The sequence below is a fragment of the Anser brachyrhynchus genome, assembly GCF_964034855.1.
Source record: "Anser brachyrhynchus genome assembly, chromosome: 4".
In the NCBI taxonomy this organism is placed as follows: domain Eukaryota; kingdom Metazoa; phylum Chordata; class Aves; order Anseriformes; family Anatidae; genus Anser; species Anser brachyrhynchus.
The window spans coordinates 27608767-27634550 of NC_137698.1; the positions used below are offsets into that span (position 1 = coordinate 27608767).

General features: G+C 36.7%; 1 protein-coding gene across 7 annotated transcripts in view; it reads right to left on the reverse strand.

Annotated features, from left to right (window-relative positions):
* PALLD (palladin, cytoskeletal associated protein) overlaps window positions 1-25784 on the reverse strand; it is a 201763-nt gene that overhangs the window by 129001 nt on the left and 46978 nt on the right. For 5 of the 7 annotated variants that reach the window (XM_080589024.1, XM_080589020.1, XM_080589023.1 and 2 more), the window contains exons 4-7: window positions 5585-5763; window positions 3192-3258; window positions 2448-2553; window positions 1492-1566 (exon numbers count right to left, since the gene is read on the reverse strand). In XM_080589024.1, the coding sequence (XP_080445150.1) occupies window positions 1492-1566; window positions 2448-2553; window positions 3192-3258; window positions 5585-5763 (427 nt within the window). Of the gene's footprint in view, window positions 1-1491; window positions 1567-2447; window positions 2554-3191; window positions 3259-5584; window positions 5764-15101; window positions 15227-24887; window positions 25090-25784 lie in introns of those variants that run through there. The other 2 variants (XM_080589026.1, XM_080589025.1) reach the window with 2 other exon arrangements.

Sequence of the window (25784 nt, forward strand, 5' to 3'; positions counted from 1 at the left end):
GCAGACCTATAGTGAAGATCACAATGAGAAAGGAGAAGCACTACTTTAAGTAACAGAGTTGACAGGAGACAGTCACTATTTTTGCCTTTGTTATCTATCTGAACATTATAAAGCAGTCTGTCTTACTCCCTTTCCAGTTCCAATTTGAACTTTGGTCTAACCTCAGAATTATTGCTAGTTACTATTCATAGATCTCTATTTAATCAAATTCATAAGAATTTTGTAATGTGGACAACTAAATTTTTTGAGTTGTTCCCTGAAGTTTATATAGAAAGAAATTTGTGTCAGGAAGCTGGATGAGTGTATTTTTTGTTGTTTACATATGTTTTTTCCTTCTGTAAGAAAAGAGATTTTGGTTTGATATATCCCTACTGGATTAAACCAGTTAATACTGGATTTCAGAGACAAGAGAGCTGAGGATTGGGAGGCAAGAGTGGGGTTTTGGTAGTTTCTGAGTGCAGGCTAGGCTTCTCCGATTTCCTACTCTTACTAAGATGTTGCCGCCTGCCGACCTTGCAGCAACCACATTCTCTAATTTCTTGCACCTCCTTTATTCACTCTCTTGAGATAACTGCAGTTATGTGTGCAGAATTCCAAGGAATAGAATCAGATCTTTCCTGCCATGAGAAGGGGATATGATGGATCCAAGATGGACTGTTTGGAACAGGGCTTATATTTATTTTAGGCAAAATAATTGCTGTTCCATATTAACTTTCAGTCAAATTGTTTTTCTGAAGTAATAATCAGAGAATCTATTTTTTTTTTTTAATTTCAACTTTAACAAATAGTTCCTGCTGTGGAAAGGATGGTTTAAGGGCACAATTAAAAGCGTGTTTTCAATTAAAGTTGCATCTTAGAGATCAGGGAAATAAGCTGATCTTTTTGCTGCTATGTTTTCCTACCCAATTCCTAATTCTAAAGTTTGATTTGGGATGAATGTGAAGATAAATATTGACTTAAATAATTACTTAAGAATTACTGAGTAAAAAAATCCCATTCAGCTAATCCACGCTTTATATTTTACAAGATACCCCAATGAAAAATACCTGATTTATTTATTTTTAATTAACATAACTGGGTGGATTTTTTTTTCCTAAAACAAAGAAAAGTAATTGTCTGCATTATTTGTTCTGTCAGTGAATTAATTATTGTGAATGACGCTTTATCATGATTATGATGTGCAATTGGTGACTACCTTGTTTGACTTTACAAAGATTTCTCAATGGAGAACAGTCATGGGCCTAAGGCATACCCATACAGAATATTCATGTAATTCTTCTAGTGATATTAACAGGGTAGAGGCATACAAACTTCATTGTGGCAGCAGAAATGTATTTCTTAGGGAGTCATTAATACTGAAAAGGACCCACCTAGTGAAAACTGTACAAAAATTTAACATGAGCAAAGACTCCTGTTTTAGAATACACCTTTTTGATATTTCCTTCTGGACTATATGAGTATGATATAAAAATCATGACGGATAAAGCATACCTTTGTAAATATAGGTGCAGAATTGACAGGCTTAGATCCATCCAGACGGTGCAGGTATGAAGTAGGGCTTTGGACCTGCAAAGAAATGCAACAATACTGTAAGAATACAAAGAATGATGCTTTGAATAATATGACCTGCATATACCTATGCAATAATAAAAAATTCTCAAATGCACAGTCTTATTATGGTGTTCTCATTATAGCACACTTGAATGACATCACTATTTCTCTCTGTTGTATTTCTGATATCAATATGTTTCTATATTTCTAATGAGAACTTTGTACCCAAGTGTCTTCACCTTGAAGTATTTTGTGTGTTTGATTCTTCTTAATATCATTCAAATAAGTCCTTTGCACCAAAATGTTTTTGCATCTTCTGTTATTACATCCCTCAACTGATGTTGTAATAAATAAATCAGGATACCTAAAACCTTATCTAGATTAATCAAAGAAACAGAAAGTAATTTTAACATGTGCAGTCTAACAGTGATTTTAATTTTATTTGCATTTAATGATTTACATGTAAACCTCTAGGTCATCCACAGTATCATTAAAATGTACCATAAACTAAAGAACATGGATTTTCCAAATTTTTCTCTAAAAGGCACAGAGAAATGATAGTAGTATTTAATTTAATAATCAAGTAACATTCTTTTGCAATTTAAATGAGTCACTACTAAGTGATATCCTCTGTAATTTTCATCGTCACCAGATGTCAGCTGCTCACATGCTGTGGTGATACATGCTGCATAACAATCCATATGTATATTTACTTTTATGCCACATTCACAAGACAACTATCTAACTTTTAAAAATCATCATTCTTAAGAGAATAACATAAGTTTATAGTTCAATGGTATAATTCATTGAATTGACAGAGTTTTCCAGGACTTACAAATTTTGAAATAAAATTTAAAATACTTCTAATTAAAAAAAAAGAAAAGTGTCTAAAATACCTGCTGACTGGGCACAGAGATAGGTTGAATTACAGCTGTGGTGACTCCAGACTTTGGTGAAGAAGGTCCTATTGTCAAAGAAACAGAAGTGGTTTTCTTTTGGGCCCTGCAGAAAACAAACAAACAACAACAGACAACTTTATAAATATGAAATCAGAATATGTTACTTAGTAACCACTAAGCCAACTTGTATTTTCTGCATCTTCAATACTTTTATTCAAACTGGTGCTGATTACATACTCATATCCGTGTAACCATCTTACATTTTTATTTTGACTATAAGGCAATTATATATCTCATTATCAATGAAAAGATCAGCACTGGAGAAAGCTTGAGTAGAACACAATCTTTGGCTAATTTATGCTTTCATAGTAAAAAAGTACTCTTATAAGATAAAAACTAAAATATATTTTGTTTCTTCGATTCTATACCTCTGCATATTTTTCTGGAGGCACATGGCTAGGTGGTTCCAAACAAAGGTTTGATTAACAGAAAGTTACTTCTAAATATGAAAAGTTGATTATCTACATGAGTTGTCGGTAAGGGTAGACTTCCCAGAGAGAATAAGCACATTAATAAAGTCTACAGTCATAATACTGCACTTTTATATCACACGAGATGAGAAAAGACAAGGCATACACAAATACACCCCAGATGCTTATTCAGATGTAAAACTACCAAAGATTTTCCAGTGACCCTCATTAAGAAAATTTGAACAGCACTGGTTCTACTTTGCACACTTACTGTGGCATAGCTCCAGATTTTGATTTGAAAACTAAACTTTCACTCTCCGAATCTGTGGAACTGGCACCTGGAAAAGAAAATATATTCAATAATCTTTTACTGATATCTTTGATGTTTATATTCCAAAGGAAAAACTGTGCATTTCACTTCAAGTGACTTGTACTATGCACCATAAGTAAAGACCTTGAAATATAGTGTTGAGAATTCTCTGTAATAAATTAATGCAGTTTTTATCTGATAAAACATTGTAACTATGTACTTCAGACAGTTACAGAAATCATGTCCATGTCAATTGCAAACCATTTTCCTTAGGCTTTTAGCTGTATTCCTTGAAATCAAAAAAAAATATGATGAAAAAACTACTCTACTGGAAATGTACAATTTTATTTACTTGAATGTAAAACTTTAAGCTTAGGAAAACATATGGCTTATATACAGATAATAAATCTTCAACCTTAATTAAGACTACTCAGTATAGCAAGACATTTCCAGACTAAACTTGCTATCCACTATTTCCACAGTTCAGACTATTTACATTGATCTATACATAACATTTACATACTGGTGTTCCCTGCCAGTGGAAGTCTTGATATAATGTATGTGTTTGGAAATATCTTGAACTCACTCGAAGAAAAGATAAGAAACCATTTGTGCCCATTGTCTTAATTTTTCTAGTAACAACTGGGACTTCAAGCAATATTTATTCTAGACATTTATGCAGTACATATCATTCCTCGAAGGATTTGTGCATAAATATGCATAGCTATATTTGTAATACAAATCATATACAATATGCATAGCACAGCATAGCTGGCATAGCATAGCACAGTGTAGCATAGCATAAAATGACTTACAGTGAAACAGAGCTTGAACTCAGGGACTCAAGTACCCCATTTATTTACAAAGTTTAGGCTACAAAAATCAAAGCAATAAGTACCACAGAAAAGGTAAGAAAAGAGAAGCAATGTCAAGTGAGCAAGGTGAATCTATGTGAAAGTATTTCTCATAAGCAAAGGATAAACAAGTCTTGTGTGGTTAGGGTTGCTGTACAGATGAAGATGTGAGGCACCAAAGTCATCAAGATTATTAACATACAAAACATTGTTTGAATGACAATCTGCTTTCCTTAAAGATCATAGGGGAGGAGCCTAACAGCTTGCACAATTAATTCTCTCTTTCAAAGTTAAATCTATTAAATCTTCAAGACAGTCCTTCCACATAGTAAAACAGCCAGATCTCAAAAAATGATTTTTTATTCGGTGTATCTCTCTTCCTAGCTATCCTGTTTATAGTGCTGCTTCTAGAAGTAGTGCCGCTAGTATATCTGAGTATTTCTGAAATCAACCTTCCCTCTTTGAAGAAAATATCTTACTAGAATCCATACAATTCTGAAAAAGTCTTGGGAATTTTGCTATTATTATCCCAAGAACACAGTTCTGAGCATAAGAGAACAAAAGGAAGGAATCCCTATAAATAATTCACTTTTGTCACTTTCAGCTCAGTTATAGAGAAAAAAAAATATTGCTTTATTAATCAAAAGCTATTTAATCAATTTGTGATAGTATCATTCAGATTTGTTACACTTATTTGTTACATTAATTTGTTTACCTTTTCGATTAATTACTTAATGAATTTTAAGTAGTTACAAAACTTGTAAAAGAATAGACATTACCAATACCAAAATATTTGAAGATACATCAACTGAAATAAAAGTCAGATTTCAGTTGATATAATCATGACATAATACAATTATTCACATACAAAAAAAATTTAAGAATTTTATTTGTGGCTGAGACTAACTTTTTTCAGAAAAAAAAGAAATCTTGCATTATGACTAATTTTGAAGTCAGGAAAGATTTTGACAACTACTAGCATTTGATTCTGGACAAAACCGGTATGACCGATTTATAATCTGACTTAAAGTCAGTGTGCTGAATATGAAGAATTACAGCACACTCACCCATGACTGAGGAGGACTCATTTGGGACTGTCACATTTAATTGCATTTGGAGGAAGTTCAGAACTGACAAAGGAATTACTGTTATCCTGAAAATCATTATCGGTAGAACTAGTCAAATCTCTTATTTACAGAGGCTACTTAAAAGCTACCTTATAGTAAAAGCTGTGCTTGTTCCTACTTTTCCATTTTTAATTTTCCTTTTACACCAAATAAACAGTAATCTACCCACTAACGCTTGGAACATCCATTGACATATCTGAATTAATATGATGTGGTGTTCAAAATGTATTGCATTAAAGGAAGGCTGGGAAACACCGTACAAATACCACTAAAGCAAATGCAATCTTAACATGCAGAACCATCACCAGAAGTAAACTTCAGCTTTGTTATCTTTTCATGTATGTGTTGAGTATCTTTTTATTTCACCTCTTACCTTCAATGAATATTTCAGCTGATGTACTATCTGAACCAAGGGGATTTGAAGCGAGACAAGTATAGCGTCCAGTATCGTCTTCAAAGGCTTCTGCTATAATTAGTGAATGAAGTCCTCCACTTCCAGAATGGATTTGAATGTCAGGAGAATTCTGGAGTTCTTTTCCTTCACAGAACCATCTGTAGCCCACACACATTTAGAAAGACAAAGGAAAAAAAAAAGAACATAAAAGATTGGTTCAGGCTCATCACACAAGAAGACACTACACTGCTGCAAAAACCTAAATTGCTATTGAAAGCAGCACATGGTGCTTTGAAGTCTTTAATGGCATTTGCAAGGAAATAACTTGCTGGCATCAAATTTCTTAAAGAGGCAGTGAGACATTTCTGAGTGTAAGTGAATTGTACACACCTACAAATTAAAACTATTCCCTGTCCTGTTCAGGTAGAATGAATGCTTTCTCCATATCCCATGTACTGGCCTGCTTTGACTGCAGTCTAATCCATTTCAATTTAACTTGCTTCTTCTTTCGTTCTAATACTCACTGATTCTCCACAGAGGATGTTTGATTTTTGTCTATCATGTCCAGTCAACCTAATATAATCACATGGTACAGATTCCATCTTGCTAAACTTTAAACAGATTTAATCCTGCCTCAGAGCAGGAGCATAAGCTGGTTTTCTAGGCATAAGCTGGTTTTCTAGGCCTGGATTTTTATATATATATAACACATGCTCCCCTATCAAAAAAGGGTATACTCCAGCAAAAATGCTGGTTTCAGGTACAGGCAAAAAAATACTTATCTAGGGTGATTTACTGCTACATAAAAGCACAGCCTACATTGTTTATGTTGGAATAATAAAGTGTTTGCCAACGGATGCTGCCTGGAGAGCTAGTCCCTGTTCTCAGCCTGCGCTGCTGCCATAAAGGTACCAGCTCCCATCTTTTTCTGTTTGATTCTCTCACATCAGCTACTCCTGTTCTCATAGGCTGCTCCCTGCTTTACCCATATCCCCAGCAGCCCAGCAAGTATGAGAAGTAGACATCTCTTTTTAGCATTGGGTGGCTCTTTTTTTTTAAAAGGGCTGCCTTGCATTTTTGTGAGGGCTGGTAGATCAGTGAGTCACTAAAGGAAAATAGTTAGGGAACAGCCTTCCTGCCATTTTCAAACTTTCCCTGCATCCTGAAAACAAATTAAACAAAGTAACCCCAAGGAGTTACAGAACTGCCCCATACCTATTTAGGAAAAGCTTGCAATGCTACAGGATGACAGCATGCAATAGCAGTCAGTGAGCACCCTTGAGAAATGAGCTGCCTCACTTTTATTGCCTCTTTTTTTTTTTTTTCTTCCTAGTAAAGTATGCAGAACTGACAGAAAACTTTTCACAAAACTCTCTTCTGAAAACATTAGACTGTAAAACTTGAAAATTCGTGTTTATTTCAGAATGCAGAGTTAAGAAACCTAACAGATTTGCACATAAGACAATTCCCCTTAATGACTCAGAACTGTGGGCAAGCCCTCTGTGTTTATAAACAATAGGCCTTTCATTCCTGAAGGCTAAAAAAGAAATAAAAGAAATGTTGATAGTGGCATTAAAACCATATGTAATTCTCTTCTGTAATTAAAAGCCCAGCAAGTTCCTTTTCTGCCTCTTGTGCCCAGAAAGTGCACACGAAGTATCATTTTTGGAAGGAACTAACAAACTTCCATTTGTTTACTCAGCAGACCCCTTTGGCCTACTTTTACAACTGTTGGGCTTGGAGACCAATTTATTCTGTCAGCTCAACTGCCAAAATTAACATTTCTCTCCCCCCTCCTCCCCGTCCTTTCCTCTCCTCGTCACAAGTCCTTCTTCTCCCAGTGCGAGGACCTCTGCTACTATTTCTACTTACTAGACCTTCAGAGGCCTAACATCCGGGAAGCCTTGCCTAAGTTACAGTTTAAACGATATGCACAAGAGAGAGGTTAATTCAATTCCTAGACAATCACAGACAAGAGCCTGTAATATGAGGCTCTACTTAACCATTGGTTCTATTTTTCTTTCCTTCCCAGAAACATCCTGCAAAGGAAACCTTCTCCTCCGCGCTTAATTATTTTCTCAGATCGATCCCATCTTAGCTTCATGTAACTTGGGCGGCTTTCCACTCTCTCCCAAATTCCACCCTCACAAAATGTTGAAGAAGCTGTGATAAGCACTTAACCCTAAAATAAAAAGCCCATGTACACATTTTTGTCAGGTGATGTTTAACAAGCAAGCTGCTTTCTCCGGAGGGCAAGTCCTACACGCTTCCTCACTTCATGCATGTCTGCAGCTAGACTCAAGCAGCGGGCGCTGCTCCTCAGCACTTGTTGGACTGAGCCTCACTGCAGCATGCCAGCAGCATCCCACCGACAGCAAGCCCTGGCCTGCTACGTCACACGCTGCCTGCCACATGTTAGACTAACACATTAACTATGCCATGCCATACAAAATTATCTCAGCCATCATTAATGTGATGTGTGAGGACTGGAAAGCAGGCCCGACGTTTGACTGCACTGCTCATGGTAGAAAGAACCACTCACATTCATAACATGAATGTGCTGAAATGAGGAATACTGGAATAGGTTTAGCTATATTCTCTTTCCTTCTCCAATTGTAATTTTTTTCTTGTTTATCTATAAGTTGATGGAAGGAGAAGATTAATTAATGCGAGTTGCTTTTGGAGATTATATCAAAATTAAGTGAGCAAGAAAATACTCAATTGAAATACCTTGCAAGAACTTGCTAGTTGCCAGTTCAGCTCAACAGAGCTTATGAAAGAAAAAAGAGCTAGCTAAGAAACCTAAATGAAGTATTTTTTGCCAAAACACTGACTAAATTTTAATTTTCCATCTTATATATAAAGCACTAAATTGCTATCTACAGGCCTCATCAGCCCTACTGCGATCACATTTGGAATAGTCATGGTAAGAAGATTTCCTGCTCCTTAAGACTGAAAAGCGTTCAAAGACAAATATTTGAAGCATTTTCTCTTTCTGGAGAGGGATCACCAAAGCAAGAAACAAATCACTATCAAAGGGAGTCTGAGCCAAAGAAACCTGAAGGACTCACAGCTAAATATAGAAAAACAGCCGCTAAGCAAGTCTTACAGGAAAATTCCAGCCATATGCTAACTGGGACAGCATTAACTCATGTCCAGTCTATTCCAGCCTACTGAACCTTGAGAGGATCGGAGGATTACTACCTAGGTGTGAGAAGACGATAATATTGCTTCTGGAGAGCCAAAAAGCCCCAGTCCAAACCAAAACCAAAAGACACTGGAAGTAACACAGGAATAAATCCACTGCCCATGCTTTGCAAAAAAGAGAATTCTCTGTATAGAAGACATCGGTTTAAAGATATGTATATATCACAGGCTCCGGTAAGCAAAGTACAAACGTGATCTATTTTTTATGCCTTTGAGAACCTACAACAAAGTGTGCAGACAGAAACGAAACAGACAGAGACATTTTTGCATATGTGTGTACATCACAGAATAAGGACTCGAGCTTGCATCCTGTAGGCCGTGTTAGTGTTCGTGCAAACTTGGAGAACTGCCCCCTTGAAAAAAAGAACAGTAAGTACTGTAATGATGCCAGAAGAAGACAAAAAGATCAAATAAAAGGAATATACATTTTATGTAACTGGAATTTACTGTACCAGTCATTAACATTTAGGAAACTTCAAATTACACTGAATTTCTCTGATCTTTACTTCTTTCTTCTTCATTCTCTTTCCTCCATTTCTCTTCCTGTCTGCATTTTCACCGTACTACTCTCTGCCTTTCCTGTTCTGCAGCTATGCTTAGTTCTGACCTACGCTGTATCTACTGTACATTAATATGATAGCAATTAAGTATTTAATGCAGGCACTGAAACACAATCACTAGACTGGAAAGTCAATTCTCCAAGGAAACAAATCAGAGGTATGTTGGTAGTGGGGGAGCAATGGTTAAGAGACTTGCTTTTCCTAACTCAAACCCTATTTAGCTTTTCCATTGGTTACATTATGGGATGACAGCAAAAAACATTTAGTTGCCAGGTGAGAGGCAGTTCATGCACACTAACATCAGGTAGCAATTCACACAATATGTCTTTCGTTTTCACTCTTCTTTTCTTTATGCCCTCACAACCTCCATGTATGGAAATACATACAAGCACGTGTGTCTGGGATTTTAATGACTGTGAACAAAATATAAACAGAGCTGAACAGTACACTGACTGAGTGAGCACCAGGGCCTTAAGAAAAACAGTTCAGGGTTCTCTCTAATGCATAATCCTGCTGGAACTTGTGTTTTTGGAGAGTCACTGAGGAATAGAGAGGTTTTCTTTTCTGCACACTCTCAAAAGTTAATTTAAAATGGCAGCTGAAGTGAAACTTTAAGATATAGCCTTAGGGAAGAATTATAATAGTGAACTCTGACCACTACAAAAAGTGGAGAGAGATAAGTTGTAAATTAAAAAGTAATTTTATCCTTAGTGGTGTTAAGTATGTCCAGCAAGAGAAGTTAAACTGAAATACGTTAACATTCCAGAACTGGCAGAGTCAGCGTTCCCATCTCTATCCCATGTAACTTCCATTTTGTAAAGTCTCCATTCAAGTTAAACAGTCCAATAATTCCTGACTGTAAAACATCACTACTTAAAGAATCATTATAATAATTTTTTAAAATCATATTTGCCATAAGATTTAGAGTCCAGTAAACAGATTATTTCAGATGCTTGTTATTTACACACAGCTTTTTTTTTTTTTTTTTTTGAACTATTGGTAATACGGTATTTTTATGCCTTTTTGTTACAAGTTATTTGTAATGGAGCACCCTAGTCAAAACAATTGTGAATATATTAATATAAATTATTTGAGTGAAGGTATTTGGAAGTATGACTACATCTCTTGGTAATTCTGCACTGAATTTAAGGTTCAGGACAAAATTGTCTGGAAATACCAATCCATATTTTTACTCCTTTTTTAATTTTTAAAGGAATTCTTACAGCAGTCCTACTTAGATTCATACATTTATTTTCTTACTGAAAGTCTTAAAGATGGGGCCTTGGTGTTGGAGAACCATAAACAGTAATTTAAAAAGATAAACCTATTTTTTTTTATATTTATAATAATTTGACTCTACTACAGAAAACTACAAAGAAGAAAGAGTTAAAGATACAAAACTATTCTAACTCAGTAAAATTTCATGATGATAGATTGAATGTCTCTGTATTAAACCTGCATTCTTATAAAAACCTAGAAGATATGCATGATACAATACAGTAATGGAATAACTGAATGTAAAGGAAAAACCAGGGAGATTTAAAAAACAAAACTGAGTTACATTCCTTGTCTATCATGAACCAGTTTAATACTATTTTTTTCTTTATAGAAGCCAGAGATAATATACCATAATGAAAATAGCTTTATTTGGACATGTAATCCAAAGCTATTTATTTGTGATTAATAAACTTTTCAACTATAGGAGGCTGTGCAAGAGGTTATGGTAATGTTCTGTTCACTACTGGCTACTCCTTGCAGGAAGAACTTTTTTTTAAAAAAATGGGTATGTAGACTTTTTTTTTTTAAATTTCATTTTAAACTCTATGATTATAAGGAAAATATTTAAATGTTTAACAGAAACCAATGAAAACTATCTAACAACTTCCTTGTTGAACTGGCTTCAAAGCTTCGTAAATACGTTTATGACATAATGCAAAGAATCAAGGGAAGCGACGCGTGTCATCCACGGTATTCTGGTGCCAGGGCAAATGGTATTTCACAAATGCATCCAGTAGTATCCAAATGAGAGATCATATTTCAGGTAATCCTGCTTCATCATGCAGAACAAAGGTATCTATGCTGTTCTAATTGAATAAATAAAGTTGCAAGGAGATAATCTTTCACAGGCCAAAAAGAAAACAAAAAACAACAAAACAAAAACAGTCAATATTGAAGAAAAAGCCTTTAGGTTTTCTTCTCTAACCAGAATTAACAAATATCTTATGTTTATACAGCAACTTCTTCTAAAAAATATAGTGTATACTGCAGTCAGCCTTCATGTAGAAAATAACAGAATGCTGAACTGTATGCTGAATTACTCCTATTCCGTTCCTGAAGTCCAAAGTTTAAATCTTCCCTCACATCATATTTTATCTTTGCCCTTTGCCCCAAAAGATTTATCTTTTTTCCTTATTTTTGCCCATCACCAAAACACAAAGTAGCTTACTACTCTTGATATTGCTGCATGTTTCTTTCAAAACAAAAGTCTAGGCCACGTGTAGGTATAAACCATAGATTTCACAGTTCAGAAACCTTATACAGAACTTTCTTTTCTGTATTTGAGCACAAGTTAATGATATGTTCATTTCAGAAGCAGCAATTTAACTGACAAATATGTGTGGATAAATAATTCAGCTCCTTCTAGATGTGGTTAATCATCAGATCAAGGAAGAGAGAAAATGCTGTGCACTTTAGTTACCAATTATGTAAAGCAAACAGCAGACCTTTTACTACAAGCATGTTGATTATTTACCACCCATGCAGATAGTTATTTAAAAATAACAAATCCTTCTCATTTCATTGAGTAGCTTCTATAACTAGTGAATTCATGCCCATATAAACTCAATTTTTGTGTGTTCATATAGATAAATAGAATGCATGAAAAAGTGCTTGAAAAGGAAGACAACAACCTTGCGGATATTAAAACCAAGAATAATTTATAGACAGTTTAAGGTACTAAGGTTTTCTTGCATTTATCTATAAGGTGGACATTTTGGAAAACTGTTCACTCATCATATAAGTGGTACTTTACTGTAGGTTAATTTAATGAGATTCTTTATAACAGTAATTTCCTTCAGTTCTACCTTACTGTAGAATGAATAACAATATTTAATGTAAAAATTTCCATACATCATTTTATGTTAGACAGTTCCTTGACACTTTACTATTTTCTGAAACATTATTTTGGTTTTGGAAGCTTCAAGTCTATGGGAAGATGTATTATATAATCTTCGATTTTACTGAGAATGAGTTCCTGACAACTCAACTATACATCTGAGATATAAGTCCTATTGAAAATGGGCATCATTGCTGGTGGACCTGCTTTCAAAGTATGCAATTATTACATCGAAGACAGGGATTTCAGAACAAAACCATGATTTTGGAATTCCTAAAACTCTCCTGAAGTGGCTTTTGAGATGAAGTGCTGTCTGTGAAGAGATGGCTAGAGCATCTTCACATGAACTTAAGAAATAGTTCAGCTGTCTCAGAAGTTAGCTAAGCTGAGGAAGGATAAGTTGAAAGAGTCAAAGGGAAAAGAACTGCACTCCTCATCAGAAGTCAGAGTAGGGCACCTTGCTCATTTGAAGAGTCAAAAGAACTCTTAAGCTGTAGCTCCACCACAACTACAGCTCTGTGCAACTACACCACAACTACAGTAATGAAAACACTTGCTCAACAACTTGGATGGTTGTGCTTGAGAACACATAATTTTTTCAAGGCTTTGTTACATGGTGTCATTGAAATAAACTTACTTCAGAAAAAAAGACAATACTGCCTCACAGCAAAATACCTTCAACTTCAAGAGGCCAAGCTGTTAAAGGTCAAGACCGAAAAATCTTTAAGATTAATGTTTAAGAACATATATATGTTTTCTCATTTTCATTAACTATGAGATACTGCAATGTAACTGAACAGTTGCACATTCCCATTTGTTCTTAGCCACCAAATTACACGACATACTTAGATTTGGAAAAAGATCTGGAAAGCAATTGCTTTTTTCATAAATACATCAATAAAACCATCTGCAAACTCTCTGGGTTTCAGAGTTAAATCAAAAAATTAAAAATTAAAAAATGGATTGTAAGCTGGGTCTTTCATTTGTAAAATTGTTTAAAATGCATTAAAGAGGAAAATTCTTTGGCATTCTGACCTATCTACAAATGCAATTCTCCATAATGTGTTAATAAAAATAAAACAAAAGCCAAAAAGCAGGGCAGGAGATACAGAAAAGGAATGTTCATACAGTAGCTTTGTTGTATATATACCTGGATTTCAGCATATTTTAGGCTAAAATCTGTAGGTTCTATAAGCAGTGAGATGAAGAATTAAACAAAGTACAATTACAAATTAAAACAAGCAGTGCACATATGGATGAAAATGGACATTCTTTTAATTTCTTAACACTTTACACAACTTTCTATTTTTTTCTTTTTAGGTTTCATCTTTCTCCCAACATTTTTTTTTCTTTGAAAAAGTTACATATTTTTATACGTTTTTATCTTTACTGCAATATAGGCAATAGCATGCTTCCAACCCCAATAAACACGGAAGCTGCTTCCATGTATCAAAGCACAAAGATGGAATGGTTTATAAATGTCAAGAATGAGTAACTGCACTCCTGAAGTCTGACAATAGCTGACTGTGCAGTTCTGCCCCAATAATATTGTAGATGCTTACATTTTTTTTAAAAAATATATTCTAGGTTTAAATGATTATCACTTATAACCCTTAATTTTCCACACTTTTAGAGTTTTATACTCTTAGAGGATTACCACAGAACTGTGAAATAATCTATACAGAATTCATCACTGAACAATAGAAAATACCCAGCACGTGAAACACACAGCATTTGCATTTAACTAGTTAATGTATAAGGAATCCCTATAGTTTTAGGGCATGGAATTCCAGATACTGAGCAATAATTTCTTTCTTTCTGACAGGTAATTAAAGTGAACGTTTTTCTACAATTTCCTTCTTGGGCCTGGAATATCTTACCCTGAAGTCAAAGAGTGGTAGACATTATCTGCATTTCAGATTGTTCCACTAATTCATTTGTCAGTATGTCAAGCAGCCCCCTTCAGCTGGTGTCTGTAGTAGTGCCAGCAGAAATTGATTTACTTGCAGTTTTGTTTCATGAAAAATTATCATCTCTTTCCAAAAAATCAGAATATAAGATTTCCAAAGTAGAGATGCTGCTCCATATTTTTCACCCTCTGGCTAAAGGAACCCTTTGCCACACTACTACTTGCAACAATGCAGGAAATACACACATACAATTTTTCTCTCCAAAATGGATTCCAAGGATAATCCAGAAAGCTCTGCCAGTTTTGTTTTCTGTTGAACTTCCTCAAACATTTGTTTAAAGGAAGTTATAGTAAGATCTCTCATACATTTTAAAATGCAGTCTTCAAATGGAACCAGCCCTGTATGAAGAGCTAAAGGTGGAGGAAGCATGTCAGAACAGAGTTACAGTTCAGTTCATCAGAAGAAACACATGAGCATGTGGCATTAGAGATAACATCCTACTTCCATAGCAGTCTATTCTCAGCCTCTGAGTGTGCTGGAAAAGCCAACGACAACAGCATACTATGCCTCATTTTATTCCACCCTTCCCTCCCCTCACCCGATTTTGCTATTGTGTTAGGTCAGACATACCCTCGTGTATTTTCACTAAGACCATTCATTCACCACAATTTCCCAGAGTGTCTAGCATGTGGCACCTATCTTACCGCGTATGAGCACTGGACCACCTGTTAACAGCAGTCTAGATGGGATCTGATGGTTCAGAGCAATGGTTCCCTCTCACCTATGCATGTTGGCAGTTGTGCAATGAATGCTCTTTCTTCCTGAGGCTGCCCAATAAAATGTTCCTCTAAAGAAAAGCTCTGCCAACAGGACTTTGAGCACTGCAACAGTAATGGAGCATGAGGTAATTAGATATGTTTTATTACTGAGAAACAGAGGTTAAGCACTTTGTCCATGGTCACCCGTGATATGCAAGAGCCAGGTCAGAACCTAGCTCCCACTGCCTTAACTTTAAGACCACCTTCCAGGTGCTGACTAAGTCTCTAGAATAAGAATAAATTCTGACCTTGCATTACCAGATGTACTGTAAAGCCATAAAATTATTATTCAACCTTTTAAATAATTGATCAGATTGGAATGAACAGGCTGATGTAAATTATTATACAGCACTGCATGGCAACGCTTGGAAATTATTAAATATTGGAGCTTCATTCTTAGGAGTCTGTTTGCCTGTTGTTGAGGAAGGGCTTGATATGACTGACTTCCCTTAATGCTGAAGGCAGTTACACACATAAGCCTTTAGTGTACACACCAAATAACTGCAGCTACATTCACACAAATGGCAGATAGCTTCTCTTGGCTTACGTACACCTAGGCTTACATCAAGTTACCACTTCTAGTACCTGATGGGAGATTAACATGATCTCAGAAGGGAAGAAAAGAAAGAAAACTAGAAGCAGTGAAGACAGTTACAGTGGGATAGAAAAAATAAATACTGAATAATCACATGTAAAATGCCAAACATTTTTTAGACCCCAAGAACTGTTGAGGCTTGTAGGATTAACACAATTGCCTGTCTAGCTGAAATGGAATGCATATTGTCTAGAACTGAAATGCTGCTCTTTGTATACTTCTTAGACCAGAAAAAGATTTTGAACTAGAATACTATAATTATTTTACCATATGTGTAAGGGAACCTCTTACAGAACTGCTAGGTATAATAACCTTCCAATGGAATAATATTTTGGACTTTGAGGGAAGGACTATAAAGAGTTAAAGAGCAAAGAAAAAGATGGAAAGTTATGAGGAGAAAATTGCATTTGCACAGTTTAAATTCTATACATAAGGTACATCACATTTACTACAATTGTGGTGAGTTAGTGCTGAATTCATAGCTGGCAACACAGACATCCAGGAGTTCACAGGAGAAAAAAAATGCAACAAGAATGACAACAAAACCACTGCATAAGGAAATCTTATCGATTTGCAGATCGACAGTAAGCAAAAAGAAACCTTTATCCAGTGTACATAGTCTAATTCATACTGAAAACACAGAAGTGACAACTGTGGAGCTTGCAGGCTTTCCTTCAGAACTGGCAGACATCTTGCTGGAGTTATGAAGCGTAGAAAATTATCATACCAACTATTATGTGTATTGCAGTCCCTGTGCTTTTCATAGGCACAACTAAATGATCCCTACAAAAGACATTTATCTACTTTATTGGAGCTGAATAGCTAGGCCCTTTAATTCACATCTGCAACATTAGCTAAACTATACCAGATACAAAGTGAGACCCTACATGTCCAATACAAAACTGTTTCGTTCTTCCATGGGTGCTGTTCCTACCATCATCTCTCTTTTTCTGTGTAACTTCCAAGCCAGAGCCTGTGAATACAACTCTGTTGATTAGAAGATAAAATACTTAATTCATGCAGGTCAGGGCAGTAATGTAGAAGCTGAGATCAAAGACAGAAAGCTGTCAGCGGTTTTGTCAGTGCCTTGCATTAAGCCTGACAGCAGTCAAATTGACTCAGTGAGGCTCAGGCTGCAGAGATGGGCATTGTCCTGCAGAGCAACCCCGGCTGCAGAGAAAAAGCACCTCAGCACTCCTTTGGCTGTGATTTTCAACAGTAGCAGCACGTCTCAGGCTGCCAAGGGAGGAGACTTCTGTCACTGAAGCATTTGAGATTATGATGATCTGTATTCACGGACTGTTGCAGGGATGTTGATGATAGTTTATACAGAATGTTATACACTAATGAATACAGACAGAAGAGGTAACACTGATCTATTTACCCATCTCTTGACTGTAGCTATGCAGCCAAAGCATGACTGAATCTGTTTCATGTATTTACAGATCACAAAAGCAGCAATCATACAATTAGAACAGATGGTTTGGCTGAACTTGCTGGTGTGTGACTTAAAGCTCTATGTAACAATTTCTGTTAACGATCGCCACAATTTCCATCTCCTGAGCTTAAATCAAAGTCCTCATTCAAGTGCCCTTGAGACTATCAGGAAAACCAAAATGTGTTTTCTGTGGGTTTGTGTGAGGCGCCTAACAATGTATACAAACAACATCTCAGAAAAAAAATCCTAATGCCTTGGTGTATGCAAAAAATTAACTAGCAACTATTTACACTTTGGTTCTTTGTTTCAATTTTAATTTAAGATATTTATCTTTCTATACAGTGTTTTTTAAAGTTTTATTTATTTTCAACTTTTTCCTTTATTTTTCATATTTGCTTACTAACCCAGGAGCCAACAGGAACTAACTAGTCAAGGCCCAGCAATAATACAGCTAATTTGCACTATTTTTAAATGGTTAACATTTTTGTCAAATTTTGTTCTCAACTTATGGATGCAGTCTTTCCCAAACACGCTGGTCTCCTTCACCTACACAGATAAATCCTGCTATATTGCATATATTTGTAATGGCATTGACTACTTTCTTCATATAAGGACAGACGGAAATTTTTGAGAAAACTGTTTAAAGAGAAATTGAGAAAAGAAACTATTAAAGCCAGAGCTAAAGTCACTTATATAATCATAGTATTACAGTAAATAACCTAGAAATTAACTTTCTCTCAATAACAGATCAGTATCTAGAAGAGTCAGGGAAGTTTAGACACTGCAAACCCACATTTGTAACATCATAACTAATTTCTAACCCTGCTGGTGTGGACTGAAACTAGAAGCTTTCTGAATTCAATTTCCACCATTAACTAGCACAACAATACACCAGCAATAGTAATTAGACCTGTTCTGATTCATAATATATTATTATGAAAGACATTTTTCCCAGTTCCTGGTGAAAAGAAGGCTTGGTCTCTATGTAGCAGCAGTCATCTTCACAACCGTACTTTCCTTGGATATGCAATTTCCTCCTATTCTATCTCAGAGGTAGGTACAACAACAGACATGGCAAAAAGTCACCCATTACAAGAGCTAAAGTAGGATTCAAAACGTTGGATTCCCAGATAACATCTGTGATGTTCTAGGACAAATACAGCGTGCGCCAAATGAAAGGGTCCAGCTGAAAGAGCAGATCAGAGGAAGGAAAGGGTGGGGAAGGAAAACCGACTGTCTTTGGAGCTTCAGTTCTCCCAAGGCAGCAAAACCTATGCCACCATTTCCTCAGCATCCTTCCTTACACACAGCATCATTTTACCGAAATTACATAGCCCAGGCAAAATGTGACAGGCTTACTTGGCTTATGCAGACAGATACCTGTCATCAGGGTTAACCCCTGCATTACTGTGCACTTCAAAACTCAAAGACTCTTTGGGGTAGGGCTACATTCACCACCTACATTCATCCCCTAATTAGCAGTGATTAACTCATATTAATGATGTTTAGCATCTACTGAGTATTGAGTTAAAGCACTTTACATGCTCTCACTAGCTGCAAGACACAGCAGGGCTCTCACCTAGCACTTTGGTTCCAGCCTTATCAAACAAACTTATATCCATGGCTGCCAGCTGCCAAAATGGCACGGTCCAGAAGCACACACGTACCAGTGCCACGTGCTTGTGTCACCATCTGTGTAGCTATGGCCAGTGCCTACTGGCTCCAAACGTTCATCTCGTCCAAGATTCGTCCCACCTGCCAACACGTGTCTCAAAGCCAGCCATGTCTCAAAGCGTACCATGTGCATTTTTCATAATCATTGTGAAAACAGAAACATGAAACGTTATCAAAAGCAGTTTTCACTGGAAAATTGAAAATTCCATAGGAAGCCAACAGGTCAAGGGTCAGTGCTCAATTCTGCTTTAAGGTATACTCATTTCTGTATTGACTAGAATTTATACATATGATTTCTGTGGCCCACAGAAATCCTAGAATTCCTCGATCCTTGTTTCCAGCCCTTTTCCATCCTGCCCCTCTCCACTGTTTAAAAAACTGACCAGAGAGAGGGGATCTGTTTTAAATATGAGCTGTGCAACGCAGATGGTGCCAGCATTACAATCAGGAAAGCCATATATAAGTGGTCATTAAGTTTGGCAAGAATGACAAATGTCAGTCTAGGTACAGATTAATACCCATATGCCCTTAACAGCCCTATCAAAGCTGGCTTTAGAGATGTCCCAAAGAACTGAATAATTCAGCCTTTGTATGAAAACACCCGGCTATACCATGCAGCAGAGACTTACCACCTCCGCTTCACTGTACTTGTGAAGCACAGATGTACCTCGAATTTGTCAAAGGCTTCAGGCAGAAGATGCCCTGTTTAAGACCAGGCACCGTAAGGGCCGTGCTTCCTTTCCTCCTCCCCCTGGTAGAAAACTGGGGGGTTGTATTTTTTTATCCATACTACAATTAATATTGTACTGTCTGAAAACAATTCAGGTTGGTTTTAAGTATTTCATGAATGTTAATACAGTAAAACTGAACAATGACAGAACACAATAAGACATAAGGGATAGAGATTTCAGGGTGCTGTAGTATACATTTTGGCCTCTGATTAATTGTCACAACCATTATTCAAAAATACTAATAGCTTTCCCATCTGCATTGCACAATTCAAGTATACAAAAAAAACTGCAAGTAAGTTTTAAACACTTAAATTGCAGTTTATGTGAGGCAGAAATTAACTACACAGTGGTTTGTGAACACTGGGTAAAGGGTTTTTGCTTGTTTTAGTTTTTATCTTTTTTTATTTATTTAAAAAAAGCAGTTAAGAAATAAGTTAATGCGTCCTGTAAATTAGAGAGAGAAATAAATTTAGGCAAGAAACTATCTCAAAAGGATGTACACAGCTGTATGAGTTATTATTCTCATTTTTTGCCCAGTTTCGTCCAGCTAAATTCACTATCCCAGAAAGTAAAGACAGTAAAAAAGTTATTGTTTATTGTATTTGCTGTTACAGAATAATACTTACATACAATTCCTAGAAAACTCTTACAGCACTACTGTAAGAATTGTTCTTCATATTTGCTTCATCTTCCAACCAGAGAATTTTTCAATGTTAGAACTTTTAATCTATTTTTTTTTAATTTGAAACTCCGTGGATTTGTTTTCCCATTTGTATCTAAAAATGCACCCTCTAAAAGTCACATCCTAACAGTGGCACATCCAATGTGCAACAGCCACACTGACAGGAAAGATGCAGGGGAGACTCAGGAGAGCAGTGGCTCCGTTGGTAGAGTACAGCAGCCAGATGTGGTGGAACTTAGCAGTGCCTCAAGGGCAGAGATCATTCAACGTAGGGGCTTCGAAGGCAACAGCATTCTGTCCACGGGCCTCCATGGACAATGAAAGCCTTCTGTCAAGTGCTGTACAACAGTTTATGGGAGAAAGGATATAAGGGAGAAGAAAGGACAACGACAGTATTGAGGGATGAACAAGACTGGCTTAAGAATATTTCAGAATAAACAATATGCATAAAAAGAAAATAGTATTATAAAGTGCTTACAATATAGATTACTACACTTTCATCCTCCAGATTAGGGATATGTTATATTTTAGATAATTACAACAGATACCACTTAGAGAAATTAGGTATGTCAGAATTTTCCTTATGATACCCACGTCATCAGAATGGTAAATTTGGAGTTAAGACATAGAAAAAGTCTTTGTTTATTTATTTATTTTTTTTTTTTTTTAAGAATTTAAGCAAGACTGGTACAGTAGCGAACTATACAAAATGAGCTGGTATTCAAGTTCAGGATGAGCAGAACCTTGAGGACAAAGAACGGATTTTAGAAGCAGTATTGATTCCATCTCAGAAGTTAAGTAGACCTTTCAGTAAATTCAGGTCATCCTTAGCCACAACAAAACCACCTTCTCTTGAACATCAGGCTTACAATAATTTATCTCTAGTGTTTTATACATATCATGTATGAATTATAAATTATATTAATTAAATTATATTAATTTTAATTTACATTTAAGTGTTTAAATATATAGACTTCTCACTCTTCTTCAGGGCAGCCCAAAGTGTTGGTTTTGGAAGCAAGCAATTAAACTGTGTACAATCAAAAAGGTCATTGTCCTTTGTTTTTACTTTTCTTACGTTGCAGAATTTATTTGGAATGGAACGTATTTAGTGTGATTTATGACAGGGAGACCTTCCCTCATATCTGTCCCTCTCCCTCTCTCACTCTAAAATCAGGCCACCAGTTCCCCTATAACATCCAAAAGAATTCCTGGGATACATTTGCTGTCATGTAAGAGAGAGGAATGTTTGTATTCCATGCAAAATATTCAAAGAGGCCATCTCTCCTTTTAGTCAAAGGAACATTAACAACTATGTGTTTTAACCCTGACCTTACCATTAAATGCCATGATCCCAACTCAGCCTCCAGGCAATTAAAAAAAAATAAATCGTTTGAGAATATCCAGCCAACAATTTCCATGTAAAAAAAAAAAGTTTAAGTTGGAGCCATGTGGTCTCAATCAGGCAGTAAAAAACTCTCTGTATGTTCTTAAATGCACAACTGCAGTATGCCCATAACCTCCCTTTTAAATCATCTTAACCAGATCTGAATCACTCTCACCACAAATGATTCGGTGGCCCTGGAATGTGCTGGGGTAGACAGAGTTGCTCTGCAATGGACGTTGGGACATTTCCCACTTCCCTAGTGTTAAGAGAATAGTCTGCAGGGAAAGAGAAAAAAAGGCTTAAAAAAAAAGGGTAAAGCCAAGACAAAAAGTGACATCACAGTTCAATCATTCAAGGGAAAAAGAAAAAAATGCAACTACTGCCTAATAATTCAGTGCTGTGTGCCACAAACCACAGTGAGCCAACACAGCCAAAGAACAGCTTTTTTTTTTTTTTTTTTTTGCTGAAGCAGAGACACCACAAGCAGCTGGCAGATCTGTGTGTAATTGTATTCACAGAGAGCTATTGAATTCATTAAGCTGGCCAGACTCGGAGAAGTCGATCAATTAAAAAAGCAGAACCACCATGATTTCAGTAACAATTTGCACATCCCTTTATGAAGCACTACAGCACTGCTTACCATGGGCGGCTGCATTTTTTTGGCACAAATAAGAATTTATGTGGCCCTTCATTAAAAGCTTGTAGGCTGATCGCTCAGGATCAACCAACACCTGTGAAGTACTTGTATCACCTGGATAAATGCTGCTAGCCTCCTCCACTGCTCCACTGGAGTAAGCAGGAACTGTAGGCACTAAGCACCTTACCTTTCTCAGGACATCTCAAAAGGAGTTCCAAAACATGACTTACTTCTGCAGTTATAGTAGAGGAAGGGGAATGTAATTCCCTGGGGGCTCCTAAAAGTCAAATTTAAGCAGCAAATAAGCAAGCTTCACTTAACTAACTGTAAGATTCTTATGTCACTTACTCTTTAAAATCTGTCTGCAGCCTGAAAGATTTCTTTCGGTCTTAATCACCTCAAAAACAATTTAAACATGTAGCCAAAGTGATGTGCATTTAAAACAGGAACAGGCCAGAGCCAAGACGTTTGGATCCAGATATTAACCTTCTCCTACTTCAGGGATGTTGGAATCCAGGGGTTTTGGTTAAGGCCCATCTCTGAACTCACTCAGTGCCAAACCTCACAGTCAGTAGAAAATATGATTTAACATATCAAAGCAGGAAAAACAGCATAAAGATGTCAGATTTTTCCACCACATCAATGAAGAAAAAAAAAAAAAGAAGTCATTATAGCACCCATGTAAATTGTGAAACTGAAAGCAACTTCTAAGGAAACCTGACATAGTGCCATCGGCAGGGGGGAGCCCAACTCTGGAAAACACCATTCCATTTTTAGATCCGAAAAAGAATCTCTGCTAGTTCTAGTGTGCAATTCCAGTTCAGTGAATAACTTGCCATAAATAGAGTCAGGAACTGCCATAGAAAGAAGTGCCTTAGTCCATTGCAAACAAAACGTGCACTAAATATCACCAACATCCTAACACATTGCAAACTATGCTGCTGAGCACCATTTTGCAATTTTTCCAAAGTAAAAGAATTTATTTATTTATTTATTTTATTACCAATTAGCACACCAAGCAGACTGTTCTTCCAAATGAATGGTGAAGGTCAGAAAGGGTGAGTTTTGGTTATATGTTTCTGAACTAGAAAAAAACAAAAATTGCAGACCTCAGAACAAACAGGTTATTGACAGTGCCTGCTATACTTTGCACAACCACCCATTTGAACATTCAGCATATTTTTCATGAGACTAGATTCACCTTCACAAATCTCTGACAAACCAGCAGAAAATAAGGCAGTAGAGGAAAGATGCTGCATGCCAGTCCACATAAAACACTTAAATAACTACTTGAAGTAGTTAATTGGGCCAGAGTTAAGAGATGAGAAAGGAAAGCTTTCCTCTTTTCAGGTCTATTGTCCTAGTAACCTTTCCCCAACAAGTACATAAATATGTTCGATGACCTGGTCTTCACTCCTTCCCTACAATTACTACATATTTGAACGTTTGGATTTCAAGGGTTTCTTTTTTATCACTTAAAGATAAGCCATGTAGCAAGACATAACAGCACGCTGATAGCAGTGCTTATCACTAGCTTTAAAACAAATGGGTCCCTACAGTGAATTTCTTTTGACAGCTAGGTGCCATTTCTGAAAGCAGGGCATTTGGATTAACCTGCTGCTCTGCTGATTTTTATAAAACTTCTCTGAAAGACAAGATAGGGAGAGGGGAAAAAAAAAGATCTTTGTTACAAAGCAATTTATTCTGCTAGCAAACTTAGAAGACAGCAGTCTTCTGACAGCAGTCAGCTTTTAAATAAAGCAAGACCAGCTAAATCACTTTGCTTATTGGAAGACAACCAAGTTTCTTTTTGCAACTCTTGTCCTCTCTAAGATAGTCATTTATCCAAGCACATCCACTCTTTCACTGTACGTTAGCTTTCACTTGCATGCAGTAAAACGGAAGGCCCTCCGATCTTTTTGTTTTTTAAAACAGATCTGCTTGGCCCCTAAGGTTGGGGGGGAGGGAGGGGGAAGGTAAGAGGGGTAGGAGGGGTTACAGGGGGCAGGGGGGGATGACCTCTGAATGAATGCCGATCATTTAAAACCAGTCTATTTTTGGTTGCTAAAGATAAACAGTCTTAGGAAGCATCTCATCCCTTTTCACTCCCCCATCCTCCCTGAACTTTAGCTTTATAGGTATCGTCTGCGAGGGAAAACCTTCACTGCCCAGGTTCAGCTCTTGCACTTAAAAAAATGGGTTACTCTGCAAGTTAAAGCCACTCTGTTCTACATGATTCAAAACAAAGAAGATCTGCAGAAAAACCAATACTGAAGCCATTTGGAAAGCTTTCTAGAATTGCACAGGTACTCAGGAATGTGGCTAAAATATATACATTCTTGCAGCGCGTTTTGGAAAATGAGAAATGAGGAAAATTTTACTGCTAGGTGCTGTTTGGAGACCACTATTACTGAAGACGCGCTGTATGATTCACTCACACACTTTTTTCCCCTCCCCTATTGTAGTAAAACAGCTAAAGCACCTTATTCTTTCTTGCATCTTTACACACATTTAATGCTGGCACTTACCGTTGGGGAACAGATGGACCCCCACCCCCCCCAAAGAAGCTGATGGCTGATCGTCTCTGGATCCTTTATTTCTTGCCTATTCCCAGCTCTGAGCTTTGCTGCTCTAAATTCAGCCTAGTTTGCAGAAGAGCAGAGAAAAAATTAATAGAGAGCCGAGTTGCCAAAATTCCAGCCACTCACGGTCAGCAATGAAGACGTTCTCCCCAGTTCTGAGTGATTCCAAAGAACAAAGCCTGCTGGCAATGAGGAAGCAGAGTTTAAGTCCTGTGGCTTCAGTCCAGCTGTTGCTCTCGCTTTTGCTTCAGCGTACGTGAGAGTGTTTGTATGAGCTTGTAATGCATGGAAGAGAAGGGGGCTGGGGAGAAAAAGAGGGTGTGTGTAAGGGGAGGAATGCTAGTCATATCCAAAAATAACATGAAGGAAGTAATGTGCCGATTCGTCTCCCCCCAGTCTCTCTCCTTATCAAATGTGCAGAGTATCTCTACCCTAAGATTCTGATCTCAAGAGTAGGTAGAGAAAAAATTCCAGTGTGACTTGCAGCTCGCTTGATTGTGCTATTAAACTGGAACTGAGGAGCTCTACACTTACAAGGACACGTCAGAGAAAGCATGATTTAGTAGCAGTCTACTCGGTAACACTGAAGCCAGAGTGCATTTCACGCTGTATGCATTCATTTGTTTGTAAACCGGAGAGAAAAAAATAGAAGCTATTATTAAGTTTACTATGTGTCAGAAAAAATAGTACCATGGTTGCCTTTCCAGAAGTTCCTAAATTCCAGTCCTAGGTATTTCTAAATGGTGATTGTTAAAGTAGAAAATGTTGCAAAGGTACAGTATAATGCAAAAATAGGGATATAAAATATCTTTAAATAGTTTATTTTTTCATAAATAATTTCCA